The 26,396-nt window shown below is 40.5% G+C and overlaps 1 protein-coding gene and 1 pseudogene across 1 annotated transcript in view; both read right to left on the bottom strand.

The window, feature by feature from the left end:
* OTC (ornithine carbamoyltransferase) overlaps positions 1-26,396 on the bottom strand; it is a 56,773-nt gene that overhangs the window by 10,231 nt on the left and 20,146 nt on the right. The window contains exons 5-6 of the mRNA XM_032620093.1: positions 6,048-6,201; positions 4,104-4,226 (exon numbers count right to left, since the gene is read on the bottom strand). Of these exons, the coding sequence (XP_032475984.1) occupies positions 4,104-4,226; positions 6,048-6,201 (277 nt within the window). The remainder of the gene's footprint in view (positions 1-4,103; positions 4,227-6,047; positions 6,202-26,396) is intronic.
* On the bottom strand, positions 22,187-22,305 carry LOC116747639 (annotated as a pseudogene).

Below are 26,396 nucleotides of genomic sequence, written 5' to 3'. Positions count from 1 at the left end.
TCTTCGGGGCACTGCCTCAGCTGCACAGAAGCCGACTCACCCAGGGTCGCGTACCCTTCCAAGGCCACCTGCATCCAGTGACTGATTGACAGGAGGACATAAAAACCTGACTCCATCCTCCCAACTTGGGACAGCCCTAAATGGCCATCTCAGATCTAGAATTCTCCATAAGGTCGGCTGAGTTTGCTCTTGGGCCTGCATCGCAGTTCGGTTTCTCCCTCTGCCCACTCCTGCTTCCTTCGCCTCCCTTCTCAAGGGCACGGTGTCATAAACATCCTACACATCCGGCATGCCAAACTCTCAGAATCTGCTTCCCAGGACACTTGACCCACAACAGGCGTGTTCAGATTTATTCATTTGAAATTGTGTTTATTTGCACATAATTATCTATAATAGTTCCTTCTCTCATTAAAAAATTCTTGAGGAAAGAAACTATCAGATGACGATGATACCTGCAGACATTTTAGCAGCTTTATCATCCTCAAATAGCCATAAATTCTGGAGCTTTGTTTACTGAAATTTGGGGAAGGTCATTAATTTAGTAAGGCTTGCTAATTTAGTAACTAATGTTGTGACCATTCATACTGGTAAACATAAATGCAGAGGCCTGGCTATTACCCCATGTACCTCCTGCCCTGAAAATTTAGCTTTCCCTTTGGAAAGCAGGTTTTATACTCCCTAAGTATAATCATTCTTAGAGAAGGAATCAATAAGCACTTAGAGAACCAACAGAGAGGTTTGGAAATTAGAAAATCACCCAACCTTGCATGCGCTGGGCCATGACTGAGAATACAAAGAGGAATTCTTTACTCACAGCTCAGCTTTCAATACTAAATCACTCATTGGCTTTTACATAAATCTTAAAACCAGACGAAGAAGGTGATTAACAGACCCAGGTCAGTCTAAATATTCACTTAGAACGATGTTAAAATCATTACCATCAATAGTTTATGGAACAATTTTACAATCAAGGACAAAATTATGTTTTCTTGAATATGTAAGTTATTGGTTGAAGAATGGAGAAATAGATTAACTATGGCCTTGGAAACTTTTCAGTGCTTCTTAAGTTTACACTAAGTCTCCTAGCTTTATCTTTAAAGGAAATAGGTCTACTTATAAATTGATGGAACAACTTCTACACTTCAGACTTTCCAGAAGACTTTTTAAAACTGTTACTCCCACCAGAATTGAACCAGCTTTTAGTACTCTTTATCATTTAAATGAGTTTCTGCATAAGAACAAAAGTGAAATTATAATATTGGGATTTTTTCCTTTGATGTTAATAAAACATCTTTGACGTGCAATCAAATGTTTAAATCATGTATTTCTCCAACAGAATAAAACCTTTCCAAAAACACCTTATAGCAGGGAACAACTATTGTCAACGTATGTTTTATCTGTAAAACCCAAATGCAGTAAGAGTTTGCATTAATATAAAGCCCTTCTTCAAGCTAGATTTGTAGTGAGAGCGTGCTAACTCTTCCCATAAAATGAAGAAGAACTACCTTATTCACACGTCAGATCCGACCCTTTATTCCAGTTCATGCTGAGTGAAAGAGGATTACCTGTTGTAAGGGTTAGCTCTCTGCATCCCCAAAGTTTACTATAATAGGGTGGCTTCCAATATATGCTGCTGCCTGTGCCTGACATTTCTTCTATGGCAAGTGTATTAGGTAGAACAGTGTCCTCCAAAAATTCCTTCCCCACCAGAACCTCAGAATGTGACCTTTTTTAGAAGTAGGGTTTTTGCAGATGTAATTAGTTAAAAGGAGGTCATACTGGATTAGGGTTGGCCTAAATTTAATATGACTGCTATCCTCATAAGAAGAGGAACATTTGGACAAGAAACACAGACATAAAGGGAAGAAGATGGAGGCAGAGATTGGAGTGATGCCGCCACAAGCCAAGGAATGCCTGGGGCGACCAGAAGTAGGAAGAGACAAGGACGGATCCCCCGCTAGAGGCTTTGGAGGGGGTGTGGCCTTGCCAGCACCTTGACTTTGGACTTCTAGTCTCCAGAGCTGTGGGATAATACATTTCTGTTGTTTTAAGCCACCCAGTAGGAATTTGTTATGGCAGTCCTGGGAAACTAAGGCAGCAGGTGCATTGACTCAAACTGGTTCAGCAAGAACACTAGGGAAAAGCATTTTGTTTTCTCTTATTTGTTTTATTTGGTTCTGGAAGGATGCAGCAATGCTAGTGCTCTACCCAGATGCCCTCAGAGGACCCCGTTTTCCATCTTTTGCCCCCTCTCCCTATTTCAGTGTGCTTTTAACACCTTACAGTCAGTCACAGCCCTTCTTCAGAAGATGGCCCTCTGGCCACCGACTGCTTTTCCTGCCAAACGTGCCAGGGGATTCACCACCCTACCTCCCACGCTGCCCTTGGCCAATGACTGGGTTCCAAGGATAACAGCCCATCTTCCTTGCCTTGCGTTGGGACAACTCTGGGGTATAACCTACACTCCAGAGCTCACTTGTTGGATCAGGCTGAAGCCCCCTTCTGTGGGACAGTGCCTGACATGGCACTTGGGTGACCCAATAACCCTAGCTTGCCTGGGACCCTCCCAGTTTTAGCACTGATAGCCCCATGTCCCCAGAAAGCCCTGGGTCCCTCTTAAACTCAGGAAGCAGAAGCAAGGAGGAATTTTTAGGCCTCACATATTCACCTCTGAATGTCTTAGCTTATCAGGGTGAACCACAGCAGTGACTACTGAGATAACGGCAAACACATGCTCGGTCAGAAACACTGGTGGACAATTTTGTGAATCATCATCCCTTAATGAGAAGATCAGTTCTATCTTTTACTTCGTTTCTGAAATGGCTTCTATTTAGGGGAGCTTTCCCTTCAAAAGACTCCTGATAGGAAATTGTAGCTAATGAGAAACATAATGGTGAAAATAATTCAGTAGAGAGGGGGTATGTAAAAGGTTCGGTGGAGATCCTTCAGGACTGATTTGTGTATGAGTCTCTTGTAGAATTAGTTTTTATCCTCTAAAAGGCCTACTTATTTTGTATGAGGCTGGGAGTATCTTTTTTTTTAAGTTTTATTGAAGTATAGTTGATTTACAATGTTGTGTTAATTTCAGCTGTACAGCAAAGTGACTCAGTTATACATATATATTGATACATTCTTTTTCATATTCTTTTCCCTTATAGTTTATCACAGGATATTGAATATAGTTCCCTGTGCTATACAGTAGGACCTTGTTGTTTATCCATCCTGTATATAATAGTTTGCATCTGTTAATCCCAAACTCGAGGCTGGGAGTATCTTAACATAGGGCTTCTCCTAGGGGGATCTGCACTTTTTTATTTTGGTGTATTTATTTACGGACTTAATATGTAGGTAGAACATTTACATGTTAAGAAATTCAAACCACATAAAAGGATATACTGTGGAAATAAAGTCTCCCTCCTACCTCTATCCTTGAATCTCCCAGTTTCACTTCTCACAGACAACAATTACTACCAGTTTCTCGTGTATCATAAAGGGTTACTTTGGACCTATAAAAGAAGTCACGCTTCCCATACATCCTGTGAGAGATTAATAGCAGGGTAGGAAGTAAGTGGGGGTAGCTTCACAGCCAGGACTCAGATTTAAAAGGCTGAAGGGCCCCTGGATTTGGGTTTTGAAACACTAAGCTGGTGTACATGCCATTGCTGTGTCCTTTACATTAGAGTGATTTTTTTTTTTTTAACCAAATCGTAGTACTCAAAAAATGACAGCATCTTCCCCATGCCTTTTGGGATTTCTACGCTGTCTGGATTTCATTCCTTTCTTCAGCCTTTGTGGTAGCAATGCACAAGAATGCCAGTCATCATAATGGCTGGTTTCAGGGTACTCAAAGGGATAATTCAGACATGCTTTTAACACAGACTTACAGGGTGAAAGGCATCAGGCAAGACTATCTCTTTTTGTAGAGATGGGAAATTGGAAACTCAAGAGGCCGGGTAGCTATAATAGTAGGGCTAGTAACATAACCTAAATTTTGTGGCCTCACCTGTCCTCTCCTTGAATGGGAGAGGTTTGTCTTTCACTAGGTAATTGCATCTGGGAATGATTTCAAAGGGGGTTAGTTTCAAGGCAGAAAGTTGCCCTACCTTTGGAGTAGCCACCTGAAGGTGCATCCCGAATTTCGCTGCACTCATCATGATGGAGTGCAGGATGTTATTCCCATCCCCAATCCAGCTGAGGGTAAGGCCTTTCAGAGAGCCGTAGTGTTCCTGAAAGGCAAGGGATGGAGGAGATTACATCTAGGAGGAAATCCACTCATGTGAAACAGTTATTAGGGTTACAATAAAGGAAACAATCTATATCTCAATTTTAAATGGTTTCTTGGAAAGAATAAGCTACTAAATTTTTTTTTTGCATTATACAGAGCAATTCAATAACATGAAGGTACAATCACAAAAAAACAGCAATATGTCCTAATATCTTAAGCCAAGACATCATATGAACTCATATGGAGACTCATTTTCATATATTTCAAATCTGAATCTTTGTTGTATTTATTCTTTCATTCAACAAATTGAGAACCATCAATGTCCAGACACTGTCCTTGACCCTGGAGATATAACAATGAACAAAGGAGACAAAAATCACTGCCCTTATGAATCTTACACTTGTTGGTATAAGAAAGGGGAAATACAATGCACCTAGAACAGTGTAGCATGGTAGTTGAGTAAGTTCCCGTTTATATAAAGTTTAAAAACCATTAATACATTTGGTTGTTTATAGATATTGACATGTACAGTTAAAGTATAAAAACATGCTTGGAAATTATAAATACAAACACCAGGATAAAAATTTCTTTGCGGGGTTCGAGGAAATGGACTTCAACTCTTATCTGTAACATTTTATTGAAAAACAACAAAAAATTCTAAAGTAAGATTTGGCAAAACTGTATAATGGGCACATGGATATTTGTTTTACTTTCCTTGAAGTGTCTGTAGGTTTCGTATATTTTATACGTTTATATATTTATAAAGATAAGATTTTAAAAACAGAAAGGCTAACTAATTTGAAGCTCACAGAACTACTGGGTGGCTAAGCTTGGATGTAAATCCAGGTTCATCTGATTTAGATTCCACGCCCTTAATAAACTGCTATGTATTCATTCGGCTCCTACTTTGAGAATTTCCTTTATGAAGGCATTGCACCAGGTCCTGCAGGGGACAATATGAGTAGAACATTTCACTATACCTGATGAATGTATAATCTGGTAACGATAAAGCCCCAAGGGGAAGCATTAAATTATCTGACGTATACGTAAAGCCACAACTACAAACAGCCACTTGGTATCTAACATCGTTGTGTCATCCTCTCTGCACTAATCTTACCTTCATCACCAAAGAGTTTCATTTTGAGTTTAACCTCACATGTACATGTGTGTAGCTTATTCAAGTGAGGAGGAAGATAGACCTACCTATCCAGTTTGCCCTGTCTCCCCAGAATAGTCCATAGATGCAGAAACCATGGTTGTTAGGATTCCCAGTGGCAAGACTCTGTAGATTGGCTGCGGCAAACCCGATGGGATGAATCTTTCAAAGTTATTCAAGTTTTTAATTTGAAGGAACATGGCTAAATTTGAGCCTCAATTGTATAAATTCTGCATGCTCTTAACTCCAGTCTTAAGCAGTTTATTAAAATGATAGAAAATGGCCTCCTTCTCAGAAAGTCATTTAGTAATTGACCATTTTGAATGTTCAAAGCACACTCCACCAGTCTTCACTGCCAAGTCACAGAGCCTGATATATATGGATTACATAACGATTCTTCTATTTTCTGTGCTCCAGCATTCCCTGTTCATCCACTGTGTTAAATATGGCACCAAAAAAGCAAAGGTTTGAGAACAGAAGTATCTATAATCTGTTTTTAGCAATGCCCTGTCTTCCTCGGATATCTAGTTGTACACATATGCCATAATTCTTTGCCAGGATATTATTTGAAAACAAAACACCAATACCACAATTTAAATGCTTCTGTTTAGAGCTGGTTAGGAATTATTGATTCTGCTCTTGTGTGAGGCAAAGAAATAAGCCAACCTGGAGAGTGAGGTAATCAGCCAGGATCTGGATAGGATGGTACAAATCTGACAGCCCATTGATGATTGGGATGGATGCTTCTTTAGCCAGGATGTCCAGATCTGATTGTTTATACACTCGCGCCAACACTGCATCTGTCATGCTAGACAACACACTGTGACAAACGAAGAAAAAATCATCTAAGTTGACTATGCTTAATAATTCCTTCTAAATGTAGGGTCTTAGACAGTAATAAGAAATGCTAATACATTAGAATTTTTACTGTTACAACTACCTATCAACATGACGGATTGAAAAGCTAATAATAAACATGTAATCATTCCAGAAGCCAGATGTTGTTCCACTGATGTCTTAGCCAATGACCGCTGATTTTACTATTTTTTACGGAGATAAGAAACCAATTGTGAGCCTAGCAGTTGTGATAATGAATTATAATTGATAGATGGCAGTTGGTAAAGTTAAAAGAGACAAGACCAGGGGCTTCCCTGGTGGCACAGTGGTTGAGAGTCCGCCTGTCGATGCAGGGGACACGGGTTCGTGCCCCGGTCCGGGAGGATCCCACATGCCGCGGAGCGGCTGGGCCCGTGAGCCATGGCCGCTGAGCCTGCGCGTCCGGAGCCTGTGCTCCGCAACGGGAGAGGCCACAACAGTGAGAGGCCCGCGTACCGCAAAAAGAAAAAAAAAAAAAAAGAGAGACAAGACCAAAAAACAAGATATACAGAGAAAAATTAATGAACTGGATTGCGGCATTTTGTGAGGGGGACATCATCTCACAAATATACACTTTCACTGTAAAATTGAAGGTAGCAGTGTGGCAGCCAAAGAGGTGCATACAAAGGTTGTTTTGCAAGAGAGAACCTTCTGGGAGGAGTGCTATTAGCTGACAGCCCCCAGCTGCTGCACCTTTGGAGTCTGCTGCAGCATTCCTACTGAGGCCACACCCTCCCCAGGCTGTTCCCACCAGGGACAGAGCACAGGAGGGCCCCAGAGCTGGGCCATTCTGCCTGACACGGGACATCTGATGGGCAGCAAAGATGGATATAACTATTCTCATTTTATAGCTGAAGGACCTGAGACACAAAGAAGTTTAGTAACTTGCCCCAGATCACACAGCTAAGTAAGTTGGAGGAGCTCATATTCAAACCAAAGTCAGTTTAACTCAAAAGACCACGTTCTTACCATTACAACACATTGCCTCAAATTTGCAGATGATAAAAACCTGGAATGAGAAACTGGGATCCAGATTTTAAGCTCTCTCTATATGTCAGAGTGGTGGTGGTCCCTTAGCTAAAGCTTCAGCCTTACAAAAATAACAGGGATGGCCTTTTGTTTAAAATCTTGGTTTCTTCTTATTTAAAGGGAAACCCCACAGCAGAGGCTTCTAACCATTTTAGTTTTAAGGAACTCTTTTCAATGGCAAAAAAAAAAAATTGGAAAGCCTTCCATAATAGTAGTTATATTAAATAGAGTCATTATTATAAGGTATCCAGTTAGCCTTTGTAATTTTGGTTCTGTAACTTACTAGCTGTGTGACCTTGGACATGTTATTTAATTTCTCTACGACTTAGTTTCTTCATCTGTAAAACCATAATAACAATATCTATCCCATTGCGTTATTGTGAGGACTCATGAGATAACCTATATAAGATGTACAGTATGATGGCTTGTTCATAGTAGATCAAAAGTAATAGATGATATTACCATGTCAAAAGAAAATGTATAAAAACTAGAGGTAGTATTTAGTAAGGATTTCATAGATTTGTATTTTAATCATCATATATTTGGAAAATTAGTCCTTCTTATATGTCTGAGACATATTATTTACTCAGTCTGTAGAAAACTGTTGCTGCTTATAAAATTCAATGACCGCTAAAAAAATTCCTTGCTTCCAGGGATTAGAGAATCAAAGATTGAAAACCATATTCCTGTAACAATATTTTCTAGACTCAGGGTTTTTTTCAAATTTTCACAGATTTCTCATGCCCATAGTTCCCAGATTTTCAGATTTCATGGATCAGCAAAATTTCTAAAAACATATGGAGATCAACATGTGATTCCCAACTTTTTGTTTAGAAGATTAAGGGCATGAGAAACAAGCAAATAAACACATATAATATGTTAATGTCTTCATTTAGTAAGAGAGGACATTTTAACAACAAAAAAGGTGTGAATGACCTAATCTCAAAAATGATCCTTGAATTAATTTAGCTTTTTGAAATTCACTATATTGTCTTTATTTTTCTTATTTTACAACTTCTGATGAAAACTTCCCATGGCAGGGCATCAGTGGAGGGGTCAAAATTTGGAAACCAGTGCTCTCAACTGTCTAAGCACATTGTACATTGTAGTTTGAAAGAGGTGAATAAAAGAGCCGCTTTAGAGTTTCTCTTGTAAAACAGGTGACGTTTGATGGTTGACTAAGACCGGGGTTTTCCATTTTTGCTGCATATGAAAGTCACCTGGAGAATTTTTAAAACTCTGGAGGCCCAGGCCATAATCTCTGTCAATTTCATCAGGAAGATAGAATCTCTAGGGGTGCGACCTAGAGATCAACATTTTAAAAAACTTTCCAGGAAATTCCAGCGTGCAGCCAAGGTTGAGAACCAAAGAGGAACCTCACTCCTCAAATCAACAGCATCAGCATCACCTGGGAGCTTATTAGAACTGCAGAATCACAGGCCCCACCCAGATTTACTGAATCAGAATCTGTATTTTGACAAGGTTTCCAGGTGATTTATTTGCATATTAAAGTTTGAGACTCCTAATAAAGTGAAAATTGACGCCACCATATTTTTGAAAGTATCATCCATTCTTTTCTTCAAAACCTAACCAGCCCCCCTCCCCTCCCCCGCAAAAATCAAGAGATCAAGAGATGGCAGCCCACAAAGACAAAGGACTTTGTCCACAGTCTCATTGGCAAGGAGTGCTTTCTAGTTCAGTCGAAAGAAAAAGGCATCTCAAATCCCGAAAAATGAATAATTTACTCCCTTCCATTAAGGCCCGCATCTTTACAGTAACCAGCTAGCCTGACCTATCTGGTGTCCTAAGGCAATGGGTCCCAAACTTGGGTGTATATCAGAACTAAGTGAATAACTAATAAACAACAGAGGTCCAAGCTCCTGAAATAGGGTAGACTGGGTCTTTGTACTTTTACCAAGTTTCCCAAATAACTCAGATAACCTTCCAAAATTTGAGAACCACTGTCCTTAGACATAGGCTATTATGTTAAAAGAATTTTAGATCTTCTCCCCTTTTTTCAAAATACACAATACAGATTCCCTTCACCGTACGGATATACTGATGTTTCATACTACAGAATGCAGGCTTTTAACTCCACCTTGAGAAAGTTATTTAGATGACAGTAGATATCCCAATAAGATCTATAATTATAATCAATTTCCTATTTCAGAAGAATTGGTTAATTTTATGATACCTAAAATCCTATGAGAGAGAGAGAGGTAGAGGGGTGTTTGACCCCAAAGGATTTCTTTAAATATGCATCACTTCCTACAGTGTGTAGAGACAGAATTTTAAAAATCTGGATTAACCATTCCAGTTGACTTTCTGGAATCTCCCAGTCAGAAAAACAGATCTGACTTCAGTTGTAGCCTCTCAAATAATTTTAGGGAGCTAGGACCATGGGCTGCCAACCTCTTATGGTTTTTATGAACTTTATGATGTGTTGTTAAGTTTTGCTATGTATGTCACAGATAAATGTTATCAACCTCATAGATGAGAAAACCAAAGCTTTTGAAAGCCTTGAAGTAATTAGAGCAAGGTTAGGAAAGAATAAAAAAGGATGAGGCTGAAAGAGGGAGACACTAGGAGAGCAACTGGAGAAGTCAATGCCTGATACACTTGAGTTTTTCAAGAATATTGAAAAAGGGCAGTTGTCGTCATTCCCTCCCTTGAACAATCCCAAGAGCTCTGGAACAAAGCAGCCAAAAGGCAAGCATGCATTTACTTGCCCTGTTTATAATGTGGAGTTGGTAACCCTGGAACCTCTATGGTATAATCTCATGGAATAGTGACTGGTCTGCTTTACTGAGGTTGCCCAACACCTCCTAGAACAGAGGTTCTTGACCTTGTCTGCACATTAGTATCACCTATGAAGCTGTAAAAACCCTGTTGCCATATTCTGCCCTTTGGAAGTTTAAATTAGAAGCTATGGTGGGGGAGTCACATCAATATTTTTTTATAATTGCTTTACATACTTTAAAAGATTTAATCATCATGATAATTTTAAAGGTTAAGTATACATACTTTTTTTTTTACATATACATGTGTCTATTCTTTTTCAAATTCTTTTCCCATTTAGGTTGTTAAAACATAATATTGAGCAGAGTTCCCTGTGCTATACCCAGTAGGTCCTTGTTGGTTATCCACTTTAAATATAGCAGTGTGTACATGTCAATCCCAGACTCCCTAACTATCCCTCCCCACCACCCTTCCCCGCTGGTAACCGTAACTTCGTTCTCTAAGTCTGTGAGTCTGTTTCTGTTTTGTAAATAAGTTCATTTGTAACATTTTTTTTAGATTCTGCATATGTGATAGCATACGATATTTCTCTTTCTCCGTCTGACTTACTTCACTCGGTATGATCATCTCTAGGTCCATCCATGTTGCTGCAAATGGCATTAGTTCATTCTTTTTAATGGCTTAGTGATATTCCATTGTATATATGTACCACATCTTCTTTATCCATTCATCTATCGATGGATATACTTAGGTTGCTTACATGTCCTGGCTATTGCAAACAGTGCTACAATGAACATTGGGGTGCGTGTATCCTTTCAGACCATGTTTTTCTCTGGATATATGCCCAGGAGTGGGGTTGCAGGATCATATGGTAGCTCTTCTTCAGTTTTTAAGGAACCTCCATACCATTCTCCACAGTGGCTGTACCAATTTACATTCCCACCAACAGTGTAGGAGGGTTCCCTTCTCTCCACATCCTCTCCAGCCTTTATTGTTTGTGGATTTTTTGATGAGGGCCATTCTGACTGGTGTGAGGTGATATCTCTTTGTAGTTTTGATTTGCATTTCTCTAATAATTAGTGATCACATCAATATTTTTAAAGCTCCCCAGGTTATCCCAATCTGAAGACAAGGCTGAGAACTATTATCCTAGAAAATAGAGTGAGGAGGTGGGAGGAGAGTGGGATACTCTGCTGCTGGGTGGAACAATAGATCAGTGTAGAGGAGGAAAGTCTTAGTAGTTGCTGAAATCTCATACTATAGGAAAAGTGAGGGATAACAACACGATACGTTGTACTGGAAAGAACAAGATTATACACTTATAAAAGAAGCACAGTTGACCCGTGAACAATGTGGATTTGAACTGCACAGGTCTACCTGAACGTGGATATATTTCAATAGTAAATACTACAGTACCACATGGTCCATGGTTGGTTGAATCCATGGATGCTGAGGAACTGCAGTTACGGAGGGTGGACTGTAAGTTATATGTGGATTAACCCCTGTGTTGTTCAAGGGTCAACTGTATTTTCCTTTCAGCTCAGTCACTACCAAGAGCAGTCCTGTGGCAGCAGCAGTAACTATAATCTTCTCTCCCCTCAACACTTGTAAGCATCCCTAGTGCCCAAATTTTGGTCTTAATATTGTTCTATACCTAAAAAAGTAACCAGAAACTATTAGAGGAGAATTAATTCCATGTCCTTGGGCAGGATAAAATCAGTATAGGTCTGTAACACCCTGTTGTTGCTAGGAAGCAAAAATGATTTTAAAAATAGTAGAGGCAGTGCTAAAAGGAAAAAGAACTAGCTTAACCATTTGTCAGGTTGTGATCATTTATAGTAAAAATCATTAAGTAAAACATGTTGTGCTTATAAAAGGCCATGATGCTCATAAGAAAAGAGTTAATATAAAGAAAATGTACAAAAATTTAATTGTAATATCAAAGAAATATGAATATTACCATGTACATTTAAATTTATTTACTTAAGTAGGAAAGTGCTTATATATAACTGTATAGATACAGATAGATATTTCATGGGATTTTGTTAAGTGTATTTCTGTTCATAAAGTATAGATAATGTGCCCTTTTTAATGTGTGTAAGCCACAAATAATTAACACAACTTAGATACCAAATAGTCCTAGAAATAGTAGAAACTATAACATGAATGGACAGGCCCCACCAGCATTTGTGGTCTTATGTAAAGTGAAGTAGAAGAGGAATCCTGCAGCTAACTAGCACCCGTTGCCACACACAATTTCCAATCAGATGATATGACCATTTATTCTAAAACAATAAGTTAACTGTCCTGAAGAAGAAATCTAAATTTTCAAAGTCACGTTCCTGTCGCTCTAGTAGTGAAACCTCTTGGTGACCCAACTAATTATAAAACAATGCCAATCAGAAAGGCATATATTTCAAAATATGGAAACCAGGCCAGGTTAATATATCATAAAAATATTACAATGGGGGCTTCCCTGGTGGCGCAGTGGTTGAGAGTTCGCTTGCCAATGCAGGGGACACGGGTTCGTGCCCCGGTCCAGGAAGATCCCACATGCCGCGGAGCTGCTGGGCCCGTGAGCCTGTGCTCCGCAACGGGAGAGGCCACAACAGTGAGAGGGCCGCATATCGCAAAAAAAAAAAAAAAAAATTACAATGGGTCATGTACTGCCAGAGATTGAAAACAAATAAAAATTGAAGGATACCCCATCTTTTAATTTCTTTAATAAATCAAAATCCATATGAAAGACAGAAACAAGGATCCTATGGTAGACAGAATAATGCCCCTCCCCCAAGGATGTTCATGTCCTAATATCCAAAACCTGTGTATTTCCTTACGTGGCAAAGGAAATTTTGCAGATGTGATTACATTAAGGATCTTGAGATGGGGAGATTATCCTGAGCTGGGTCCAATCTAAGAGAGAGGATCCTTATAAGAGAGCCGCAGGAGGGGAGATTCCCTGGTGGTCTAGTGGTTAGGGCTCCGTGCTTCCACTGAAGGTGGCACAGGTTCAATCCTTGGTCAGGGAACTAAGATCTCACAAGCTGTACGGTGCGGCCAAAAAAAACCACAAAGGAGCGAGCAAGGCAGGTCAGAAGTGAGAGAAGATGCTGGCTATGTTGCTGGCTTTGAAAATGGAGGAAGGGAACCATGTGCCAAAGGATGTAGGCAGCTTCTGGAGGCTGGAAAAGCCAAGGCGTCTTTAATACTGGAGCCTCCAGAAGGGGCACAGCCCTATGGGCTCATTTTAGACCTCTGACTTGCAGAAGTGTAAGATAATAAATTTGTGTTGTTTTTAAGTCACTAAATTTATGGTAATTTGTTAAAGCAGCAATAGGAAACCAATATCAGATCCCATGATTAAAAGTGAAAATTAGGTTATAAAAATATATTCAAGCTAGTGGATGGCAGCTTGAATTTAATTCATCTTGAACTTAGCAAGCAGTTCCCAAACCCAACCAAAATTAAGTGGTTAGCAATCCACTAAACCTACATTCCTAGCCTCTTGAGATGATTTTTCTTCTTTCCAGTCTGGTAAAATTACACACACACATTTAAATTCCAGGACCATGTAAGGATAAGAATAAAAGTAGGGGTAAGAATGTAAACAAAATTAAATCTATGATATTAATAGCATTGTGCTCAGTTTTATTGTTAAAATATTAATCAGCTCTCTAATCAGTGTGGTGTTTTAGGTATATATTTTCCTTTTAAAATATTTAGAGCATTCAAGAAAATCTGAAATGCTAGGCTTGTGATTAAGTGTTTTAAAGCATTTGATTAAATTGCAATCAATGTTTAAATGGTTGACGAGACTTGTTTTGTTCATTTAATATGTATGTGATTTAGTGGTTGTATAAGTAGTGTGTGAATGTTTAAAGCAATCATTCTGAAACTTACATCAGAATCACCAGGAGGGCTTATTAGAACACAGCCAATTGCGTTTCTGATTCAGCCAGTTGTGTTTCTGATTCAGTAAGTCTGGGTTGGGGCCCAGAAGAATTTGCATTTCTAACAAGCTGTCGGGTACTGCTTATGCTGCTGATTTGGGGACCACACTTTGAGAACCACTGAGGAATGTTTGCTCTTTTATGTTTATAGAAATACTAAATTCATAAGATTAAGATATTGGACTGTAAACAAAGTACAACGAGTAGGGAGTATTTCTATAGCACAAAAAGCCTCTTGGACATTAAAGCATCTATGAGCAGAGGGGAGTATGACAAAGCTTGATAGAAAATGTCACTTCAGTCATTCAGCCACAGAAGCTGCAGGTGAAATGAATCGATATGGGGGAAGGAACAACTCCTAAGCTGTTTTCACATTGGAATCACTTGGGGAAACAAAGATATTAAAGACCTTTAAATAGACAATATTATTTTGTCAATAATGTTGCTTTCTGCTTTATGTTTATAGGTCATAGAGAAATCACCATTCTTATTTTTCTTCTTCCAGTCTACTAAAGATCTTAAAAAACAATGACTTTTCACTAGAAACAATGACAGACCGGTAACTCCGGCTGGATTTACAGGCCCATTAACGGTAATCTGGGCTTTCTATAGTTCTCCAGCAATTTGACACCCCCGCTTTAAACATTGTAAGAGCCGTGTTATATGTGTTACAAATGAAAGGTTGACAAGTTAAAAATACTCTCTGGCTCTGTAATGACTTTTCATTTTGGTCTCTTTTCATTTCCATTGAATATATAGAGTTCTGTTTGCCTTCCGGTGGATTTCTGCAGCTTTGCAGACAATCTTAGGCATCTGTCAACAATGGTAGCAAAACAGCTTCTGCAAAATCCAAAGTACCCAAATTTAAAGTTTCTCACACATATCAATTTGCTCTGGCTGTTTCATTACCAATATGAGGATTTAAAAAATAATAGTTAACAAGTTAAAATATTTATGCAACTTGATTTCGCCTAAGTGTTTAAAATGTCATCTATTTTTCCCCCATCATGTCTTTTCCTACTGTTTAGAAAAAGGAGAAGCATGACGTAGGACTTTAAATGGAAAGATAGTTCAAGAGATAAAATGTTAACATTGCTTATTTCTGGCTGATGGCAGTATTGGTGGTTCTAGCTATTTTTTAAATCTCTTTTAGTATTTTCTACCAAAAGGAAGATGAATGTAATAACCAGAAAAAAACCGTATCATTCAAAAAAGGAAATTTCTCCCAAACATGATTTGGAAAGCAATTGAAAATGAAATAGGGCTTCTTAGAGTAATGGCTAATTCTTGGCCTTAATGAAGAAATGTGTAAGATGAGCCCAGAACATCTTGCCATGTCAAAAAGCAATGGAGTTATTAAAGACTAATAAAGTTATGTCAAAATGACCCAGTAGCCAACTTGAAGACAGATCACATTGGCCAAATAGGACAATTTGAGCACCAATAAGAGTAATAACTGCAATTAATTGAAACCTTCAAATATATTAAAATGCATGAGTTTATGAAGATACTACAAAACAGGACATTGAGAAGAGTCATAGCAAGATCAATTTTAACTCAGTATAAAAGAGAACTTTCAGTCAGTTTCAGTGAACTCTGGTCAGAAAAGTCAGACTGTATAAAAATGGAACAAGAACTGCAATGAACATACAATGGAATATTACTCAGGCATAAAAAGAAACAAAATTGAGTTATTTGTAGTGAGGTGGATGGACCTAGAGACTGTCATACAGAGTGAAGTAAGTCAGAAAGAGAAAAACAAATACCATATGCTAACACATATATATGGAATCTAAAAAAAAAAAAATGGTTCTGAAGAACCTAGGGGCAGGACAGGAATAAAAACACAGACGTTTTAGAGAATGGACTTGAGGACATGGGGAAGGGGAAGGGGAAGCTGGAACGAAGTGAGAGAGCAGCATGGACATATATACACTACCAAAAGTTAAATGGATAGCTAGTGGGAAGCGGCCACATAGCACAGGGAGATCAGCTTGGTGCTTTGTGTCCACCTAGAAGGGTGGGATAGGGAGGGTGGAGGGAGATGCAAGAGGAAGAAGATATGGAGATATATGTTTATGTGTAGCTCATTCACTTTGTTATACAGCAGAAACTAACATACCATTGTAAAGCAATTATACTGTAATAAAGATGTTAAAAAAATGGAGCAAGATAGCTCTGTATATAAAGAGCACCCTGATACTGGATATTTTCATGCAGGCTCAAGAATGATTTTGAAGGAATGGTGTGGAAGAGGCATGAAAAGGATGGTTGATCTAAATAGCTCATAAAGATCTTTCAAATCTCAAGTTTCTATTATTCTTTAATATTTTTTCCCTTTGGTATGAAATCACAACTTGTTTAGGAATTAACTAAAACACCCAGAAAGCCAAAAGAAAACAAAGCAAAACATAACAATAAATACCATAAACAAAGTCTCCCATGGCTCCAGGAAGGTCTGGTGCAGAGTCTGTGGTTGGGTAAACAGATACTAAAAACAAAGAAACAAACAAAACCCAAAACCCAAAACCCCAATAGTGTGCTGGGCCAGATCTTAAGAGCAAACATGGATATTGATGAGATGGGCAATCACAAAACAATCCTGATAATCTTAGAAAGAGTTGAGTAGTTCCTAAAATATTGGAATATGGTAGATGTGTTGCAAAAGCCAAAAGCAAACAGAAGTTGTATTCTCATAGGGTCCTCCCATTCGTTCTTCCTTTTGTCCCCATCCTGCCTTGAATCACTGTGTGTGCCCTAAATTCCAGTTGGTTATCAATGACATCTCCAACCAGTTGAATAGCTAATTGGCAAACAGTGGGAGGAATTTCTGGTTGTGTACAACGACACCATTGAGAACTCTGTAATCATTTAAAAATGGGCATTTCCTATTTTTACTTTTTATGGAAGCAGGCCAAGGCCCTAGAGAAGACATGGACTTTATCCCCAATGTAAATTGGCCAAGGAATAAACTTGCTGACTGAGTCTCCCTGTGGGAGGGAGAATATTCCAGTGCTCTGATATCTCTACACAGGTTATAATTTTAGTTATATCAATATAAGAATGATGAGGAAACAAGATAATACCTTCAGCACACCTAGGTGGGCTCCTCTCAAATGGGCTAAGGTTGGAAGAAGCCCAGGGATGTTGAATGAAATTGCCATATGCAATTTATTTAGGAAGGCAGAAGCCTTTTGACTTATATGTTAGTTCCTAGTTTTGAAGACCTCAGAGATAAATGGGTAGGGCATAATGGCATTCAGAATGACCTCCTCAAAATGTGCCATAGGAATCTCAGTGTTGGGTCAGCATAAGCTGACTAGGAGATCACAAAGATGGCCAGAATTGAATCAGAGCTTGTCCTGAGATTGAGTTAGGCCATACCTTGATTCAACCAACAGTCTTGAATTTCTTCTGTGGGCCTGTCCTTTAAAAGCACTATCTGATTTATCCTCATATAAACTCATTGAGATACGTATTTGTATCTCCATTTTACAACTGAGAAACCTAAGTTTCAGAAGCAACTGGTCCAAACCACAGGGCCAATGTGGTATGAGCTGTGACTTGAACTGAAGCCCAACCCTGCTTCAAAGCCCCTACTCTCTACGCTGTGGCAAACTGCCTCTGAACTATGGCTATATCATATTTCATGTTGTGAACAACTAGCTTTTGTTGCCACTTACCCAAGGACCTACAACTGCCATGCTGCTAGTTTCTTGGTGGCCTCTGTAAAGATTCTTGGAGATATCATATTTCCTATTAGATACAAATTTATTAGTACCTAATCAGGTACGTATTTCCCATTAGGTGCCAATATTTTACAACATTTTACCAAGAAACCTAAGTAAGATTACCTTTTTTGGTCTTAATATCATTGGTATAAATATCTTAAGAACAGTATTCCAGCTTTTCAAAACATTCCTTTCAATATAACAATAGTTCACTCCTAGTCTTTTTTTTTTTCCCACTGCTACTCTTAAGAAATATGTCTCCTGGGCCTGCGCGTCCGGAACCTGTGCTCCGCAGCGGGAGAGGCCACGGCAGTGAGAGGCCCGCGTACCGCAAAAAAAAAAAAAAAAGAAATATGTCTCATCCAAAAATCCCTTTATAACTTCCATTATTTGAGCTATCAGAATGACAATGATTTGAAGCCCTTCCACGTTGCTGCAGGGGCATGTGGATATGTGCTTGTGTAGTGGGTTGAATGGTGTCCCCCAAATTCTTATCTACCAGGAAACTCAGAATGAGGCCTTGTTTGGAAGTAGGGTCTTTGAAGATGTGATCAGTTAAGATGAGGTCATACTGGAGTAGGGTGGGCCCCTAATCCAATGACTGTTGTTCTTCTTAGAAGAGGAGAGGATACACAGAGATATACAGAGAAGGTAAAGGTGGAAGCAGAGATTGGAGTGACGTAGCTAGAGACCAAGGAATGCCAAAGATTGCTGAGAGCCACCAGAAGCTAGGAAGGAACAAGGAAGGATTCTTTCCTAGAGCCTTCAGGGAGAGCATGGCCTTGCTGACACATGGATTTGGGGCTTCTAGCCTCCAGAACTTTGAGAGTATAGATCTGTGTTGTTTTTAAGCTACCAAGTTTGTGGTAATATGTATGGCAGCCCTAGGAAACTAACAGTGGTTTATGCTGATTTTCCTTTCTACTGGTTTTACACTGGCAGAAAACACTTCAGCGATCAGTACCATAAGTGAGTTACATCTATAGGGGACCTAATTAGAGTAGAACAATGTTACATTATTTGGTTTTATATGGTGCCTTTCATACACATGGTTCCTGAAGCTGTTTTACTGAGTACTGTATTAAAGTGAAAATGACTGTGAAGGTATTATGCACCTTTCAATAGTGGACTCAGAGGATTAGGCATGAACAGCTGTCATTATGGAAGAAACAGAAAGCCTTGAAACTGGAGTGAAAATGTCCCACTACTGTTGCTAAGTTTCATCCTTTTTTTTTTAATGGTAATACTTTTTTTTTACATCTTTATTGGAGTATAATTGCTTTACAGTGGTGTTAGTTTCTGCTTTATAACAAAGTGAATCAGCTATATATATATACATATATCCCCATATCTCCTCCCTCTTGCATCTCCCTCCCACCCTCCCTCCCACCCCTCTAGGTGGTCACAAAGCACTGAGCTAATCTCCTGTGCTATGCCGCTGCTTCCCACTAGCTATCTATTTTACATTTGGTAGTGTATATATGTCCATGCCACTCTCTCACTTCATCCCAGCTTACCCTTCCCCCTCCCCATATCCTCAAGTCCATTCTCTAGTAGGTCTGCGTCTTTATTCCCGTCTTGCCCCTAGGTTCTTCATCACATTTTTTTTTAGATTCTGTATATATGTGTTAGCATACATCCGTTTTTAAACTTCCAAAGAATAAGTGATCTGAGTCATGCTAAACTGTCACTTCTGGTGTCACATCTAAAAAGACAAGCCCAGAGTGAGGAAAAAAATAGAATATCCAACTCTTAACCCCAGTAGAGCACCAGAGAATTGACAAAATCTGAAAACACCCTCAAATCTGAAGTAAATTTAACTGAATATATATGTGTCTTTTGTGTCTTCTGATATGTTAGGCGGTGGACAAGAGTCACCAAGAGAGACTTTTCTAAAGAGGGAAGTGAGCAATGGTGCATTTCCTCCAATGGGAGCCTGGCCCTACAGGGATCCACAGTGAACTGAGGAAACAATTCAAATCTTAGGGCTGTCTTCCCATGAGTGTAGGATACACTCCCTTACTAGTTACATTATATCTAGCAAAATCCAGAAGAGAGATGATAGCCCAGTTGTGCAAAAAAAGAGCTAACATAGCAGTCCTGAGATGGCTATCTTCAAAAGGCCTGCTTACAAGGTTGGCCCTTAGCTGGCATTTGGACTTTGGGAGGGTCTCCACCGCTCCTAGAAATAATAAGGATGGCTCACTACCTAAACTGTTTTTATAAACACTACGGATTATGCTGAACACCTGCTTTCCTTCTGTGAGCCTAGAATTTGGCTTCACGCTAGGCAGAGGGTGCCTATGTGAGCAGCTCCCAGTAAAAATCTTATGCACTAAAAAAATATATATATATTTTGCACTGAGTCTCTAATGGGCTTCCTGGAAGACAACATTTCACCCATGTTGCCACAACTGATTGCTGGAGGAATTAAGCATGTCCTGTGTGATCCCACAGGGAGAAGACCCTTGCAAGCTTGTGCCTGGTCTCCCCTGGACTTGGCCCCACGTGCCTTTTCTCTTTGCTGGTTTTGCTTTGTATCCTTTTTTTATAATGAATCTTAGCCATGACCATATGCTGAGTCCTGTGAATCCTCCTAATGAATCATTGAACCCGGGGGTGGTCTTGGGGGCCCTGACATACCAACTCCTCCCCAATATCAGTCGACAGCTCCATCTCAATGCTCCCCTTTACTCCCCACCAGTACCCTCAGATTACATGATACTCAACTGAGACTTAGCTAAGGAGAATTCCCCTAATATATTTTGAAGAGTGAACAGGTTTTATTATCGTAATCAAGTAAGAAAAGCGAAATACCTCTTATTTTGAATGTGTATTTAGGTCTTTTACTCCTTGATCTGGTTTTTCCTTCCTTTGGTGGCCAAGACAGGACCAACTTGTAAGAGTACATTTTTTTTTAACTTTCAAGTTTAAAGTATGTTTCTTTGCAGATGTAAAAACATTGCCGGCTATCCTTCTGCTCCTGAGTGCATCAAGTTTGCTCTTGCCTTAAGCTTTTTTTTCTTTTTTTTAATAAATTTATTTATTTTTTATTTATTTTTTATCTTTGGCTGCGTTGGGTCTTCATTGATGTGTGCGGGCTTTCTCTAGTTGCGGCGAGCGGGGGCTACTCTTCGTTGCGGTGTGTGGGCTTTTCATTGCTGTGGCTCTCTTGCTGTGGAGCACGGGCTCTAGGCACACGGGCTTCAGTAGTTGTGGCACATGGACTCAGTAGTTGTGGCTCCTGGGCTCTAGAGGGCAGGCTCAGTAGTTGTGGCACACGGGCTTAGTTGCTTTGCGGCATGTGGCATCTTCCTGGACCAGGGCTCGAACCCGTGTCCCCTGCATTGGCAGGCGGATTCTTAACCACTGCACTACCGGGGAAGCCCACCTTAAGCTTTTGTACCAGCAGCTCTTTTTGTCTGAGGTGCCTTTCCCACAGCTTGGCATCCCTGGCTCTGGCTTTTCAGTGAGCTCTCCACTTCACTGTCACCTCCTCAGAGAGGCCTTCCCTGACCACCCAATCTAAAGGCGCCCCCAACTCCACCCACAGATCACCCTGCTTTGACTTCATCATAGCACTTATTTCAACCTCCTATTGTATTCATGCTTTATATTTTGTTTAGTCAAAATCTCCTCCCTCTAGAATGTAATTTCCACTTGAAAAAGTGTTTTGTTTGATTTGATCAGCGTTTTATTCTCAGTGCTAAAATCCTGGAAGAAGAACTAGGCATTCAGTAAATATTTTTGAATAAATGAATAATTAAGTCATCAGACTAAATAAGTGACATTTTGGAAACTGCATTTAACAGGTTTCAGCAGAATGGCCCAATTTTCTTTCTTTTTTTTTTTTTTCTTTTTTCATCAATGGGTAGTGACTTTTTAAATTTTATTTATTTATTTATTTGTTTTGGCAATGCCACGCAGCATGTGAGATCTTAGTTCTCCAACCACGGATCGAACCCATGCCCCCTGCATTGGAAGCATGGCATCTTAACCACTGGACCACCAGGGAAGCCCTGAGTAGTCACTTTTTTTTTTCCACCAGGCCCCCAAAGCAGTGAGACAGGCAGACAGAGAAGCAACGCCATCAATCAGTGTCAAGTGTGCACTTTTCTCTTGATTCAAAAGGGCCAGCACTGGGCTTCCCTGGTGGCGCAGTGGTTGAGAGTCCACCTGCCGATGCAGGGGACATGGGTTCGGGCCCCGGTCCGGGAAGATCCCACATGCCACGGGGTGGCTAGGCCCGTGAGCCATGGCCGCTGAGCCTGCGTGTCTGGAGCCTGTGCTCCGCAACGGGAGAGGCCACAGCGGGGAGAGGCCCGCGTACCGCAACAAAACAAAACAAAACAACCAAAAGGCCAGCACTACCATTTAAACATCATCCAATCTCTTTGCATCTTACAGAGTTTAAGGTCTACAAAAAGCAAGGGGGCAATTGCTATGGATTGTACCGTACATATCGGCAGAGTAGATGTCATTAAGATTCACCTCCTTGCTTCTCCTGTTCAATTACTTCTGTGCAAGGCAGTGGATTTCTCTTGTCTTCTTCAGTTTAGATTGACTGAATTTCTGAATCTCAGCCATATCTTGTTTGTCAGAGATTTTGGCAGATTAAGCAGGAATGGGATGCACAAAAGAAAGTCACGTTTCCACAATAGCTACTCTAACCCCTTTTCTGCCATCCCTATCTACCATTCCAGCCTCCTCTGATATTGTACTAACCTTATTTACTTTGGACCCTAACGATTTCCTCCTGTCCCTCCCTAACTGCACCTGTCCTCAAGGTTCAGCCTTCTGGAATTCTCACACAGTGAGACTCTGCAGCTCATTTTCTACCACTGAGTTTATACTTCTATTTCTCCAGCTATCAACTTTACCCAAATTCTTTATCTCCAGTGGCTCGTGGACATTTGTACGTGGAGGTTCGACGTTTAATGCAATATGTCCGATACCTAGTATCTCACCTTCTTCCCGAAGCAGAAACGCCTTTCATTTTCCTGCTTCTGCTAATATATACATATATATTTTAAGAATAACAAATCTGAAACCCGTTGGCCTGCACTATCAGTGTACCCTTCATATTCAGTTAGCATGAAACCATATACATATCTTACTAGCTGTCCCTTCTTTACTAACACACTAGCATAGATTGACAGCACAACAGCCAGGATTACGACACAACCTCCCAATTCGGGGTCTCTCAAAGTGTGGTCCAGCCCCGCTTGTAGCAGAATCACTTGAGGAGCTTGTTAAAATATAGATTCCCAGACACCAACTGAACCCTAACCTACAAAATTAGAATTCCTGAGTGTGGGGCGTAGAATTTTGCATTTTAACAGGTTCTCCAACATAATTCTCAAACTAGCTTTAGAACCCTTGGAATTCTCTCTCTACCTCTTATCTCTACCCAGATCCAAATTACTCTGCATCTGTCTACACATAGTTTACACTGGGACACACCTCTCTTTAAGGACTATGACTTTAATACGTTTGCTTACATTTGAGAGTATAAAGTGGGCCTTCGACATCGGAACGCCCTCATTTTATAGAAAAGGAAACTAAGATCCAGAGAAATTTTCACCCATGGAGGTCACAGAGTAGGTAAGTGGCAAAGCTTGGACTAGATCTCAAGTCTTTTGATTTCCAAGCCACACAGAAAAGAGTTAACATAGCAGTCCTGTCCGCTGTCCTTTGAAAGGCCTGAGTGTAAGATTGGCCCTTGGATGGTGTCTGGGAGCTTCAGTTTGGGGAGGGTTTCCACCATTCCCAGGACTGATAAGAGTAACTCCCTGTGCCTAAAATGTTTTTTTGTAAACAATATGGTTTAAAATGAACACCTACTTTCCTTCTGTGAGTCTGGAATTCGGGTACATGTCAAACAGAGCATGCTATGTGACCATTCCTCAATAAAAACCCTGGGTACTGAGTCTCTAAGGAGCATCCCTGATGGATAACATTTTACGCATGTTGTCACAACTCCTTACTAAGGGAGTTAAGCACATCCTGAGTGACTCCGCTGGGAGAGGACTCCTGGGAGCTTGTACCTGGTTTCCTTCAGATTTCTCCTCACGTGCCTTTTCCCTTTGTTGATGTGCTTCGTATACTTTCACTGTAATAAATCATAGCCACGCTTCTGACTATACGCTGAGTCCTGTGAACCCTCCTAGTGAATCATCAAACATGGGGGTGGTCTTGGGGACCTTGCAGCGCACAAGCCAATGTTTTCCATAACTCATTTCACTGCCACTCTCATTGACTGTATAAAAGAGACGGTAGGAGTAAACCAAAACAGCATGGCCTTAAAAAAACAGCATGATTTAAATGCTGACTTAGCTGCTAAGCTCCATTACTTCTCTGAGTCATGGTTTCATCATCTATAAAATAACTGGGCCAATAATACTTACTTTGTAAGTTTTCTTTCTTTTTTTTTTTTTTGGCTGCGCTGCATGGCTGTGGGATCTTAGTTCCCCTACCAGGGGTTGAGCCTGTGCCCCCTACAGTGGAAGCGCAGAATCTTAACCTCTGGACCCCCAGGGAAGTCCCTGTAAGGTTTTTATAAAGATTTAGCGATAATAGTACAAGAGGTCCATAGTATACACCCTTTAAGAAGGAGCTATGATTATTTTCCTTCAAGTCTTTTGGGTAAGATGGAATGACCAGAAGGAATTCTATGGATCCAATTTTGTGTATCCATGTAGCAATGGAATTAATTGTATGGACTAAAAAGTCCCAATCATGGCTTCCCTGGTGGCGCAGTGGTTGAGAGTCCGCCTGCCGATGCAGGGGTCACGGGTTCGTGCCCCGGTCCAGGAAGATCCCACATGCCGCGGAGTGGCTGGGCCCATGAGCCATGGCCGCTGAGCCTGCGCGTCCGGAGCCTGTGCTCCGCAATGGGAGAGGCCACAACAGTGAGGGGCCCGCGTACTGCAAAAAAAAAAAAAAAAAAAAAAGTCCCAATCATATTGGGACTTGTGAGCAGATTATTTTTTGTAGGATCTGTGTAGAGCTTCTCTAACTAAGGACTTGCAGTGCGAATTGTGAGGAGAGCAAGCACGGAAAAAATATGTTTTTACTCATCCTCGGCTTTCAACCCATGCTTGGCTATTCGTCTCTTGCTTTTGGGGTCCTGCCTACTCCACTGATTTCTGGGCCCTGACCTCTTTCTTGCTGCCAATGTGCACTCCTTAGCTCTTTGTTGGATGTTCATCTGTTCCTCCAGCTGCACCTTCTTCCAACCACGAGTTCACACATGACTCATTCACCATCATTCACTTGGTCCTATATAGAGGATCCCCACTGAGACTTCTTTCCTGACTGTGGCTTCGGCTTCAACCCCTAACCAGCTTGTAATATTTGCTCTTGAATAAAGTATATTTCACTTTTGTGGAAACAGTTATTAGGCAAATATAATTCCAGTCAGTGGCAGCATATTTGGAAGAAAAACTCATTTATGTTTATTTATTCTTTTTGTCCCTTGTATCCAGAAGATGAACACAACACTTCTTAATACTAACATTGTCCCATCTGAAATACCGTAACTAAGAGGTTTAAAGATGAGTTATTTCAAATCTCTTCAGCAATTCAAATGAGGTGGATTTTTAGTATATACTAGGGTAGCTGCCATAAAAAGCAGCCAGTGTGTGCAAGGAGTTGCTTTATGGCACATCGTTTTCAGAAAATAATCATTAGTCTTAGATATCAAGGGCGAAATATTTAAACAAAGACATTTGCTCTGTATTTCTCAATCAGACATGATACAATAGTGAGGGCACTGCATGGGGAGTCAGGGGGCCTATGTTTCGGTCTCTAACTATAGTTAAGTGGTTAAGAGCCTTTTCCCACCTCCACTTTCATCTAGGTAGGGCTGAGCTAATAGTACTTGCCAATAGAATGTGAGTGGAAGTGATTGTGCCACTTTCCTGCTAATGTGGCTTTAAAGCAAGCATCCTGTCTCCATGCTATCTTCCCCTAGCTCCTGGCTGGATGCTGACACCCAGGATAACCTTGGAGCCCACATGTTGAAGATGGTAGAGCCATTCTCATCCAGAGTTCCTGAATGGCCACACAAATAATCAGTCCTTCCGTCTTATCAATCAGGAACATTTGCACTATGTTAAGCCATTGACATTTTGAGATTTTTGTGTTATAGAAGCTAGTATGTCCCTAATTAAGTTGTTTCACTTCTTTATGCCAATATGTTTGGGTTGTTATAAGGATTAAATGAGTTAGAACAATGCCTGACACAGAATAAATGTTCAATAAATGTTAGCTATTAATATCACTACCTGCTCTGATGCTAGCAGGTTATGGGTCATTGAACATGTCAGTTTCCCTGGACCTCCATTTCTTCAACTGTAAAGCATAAGAGTCATGCTTGGACTTCCCTGGTGGCGCAGTGGTTAAGAATCCGCCTGCCAACACAGGGGACACGGGTTCGAGCCCTGGTCCGGGAAGATCCCACATGCCCGGAGCAACTAAGCCCGTGCGCCACAACTACTGAGCCTGCGCTCTAGAGCCGCGAGCCACAACTACTGAGCCCGCATGCCACAACTACTGAAGCCCGCGCGCCTAGAGCCCATGCTCCGCAGCAAGAGAAGCCACCGCAGTTAGAAGCCCGCACACCGTAACAAAGAGTAGCCCCCGCTCACCGCAACTAGAGGAAGCCTGCGTGCAGCAACGAAGACCCA

Source organism: Phocoena sinus, chromosome X (assembly GCF_008692025.1).
Source record: "Phocoena sinus isolate mPhoSin1 chromosome X, mPhoSin1.pri, whole genome shotgun sequence".
NCBI lineage: Eukaryota > Metazoa > Chordata > Mammalia > Artiodactyla > Phocoenidae > Phocoena > Phocoena sinus.
The sequence above is the reverse complement of the archived record's forward strand: the minus strand, read 5'-3'. Positions and strand labels throughout refer to the sequence as shown.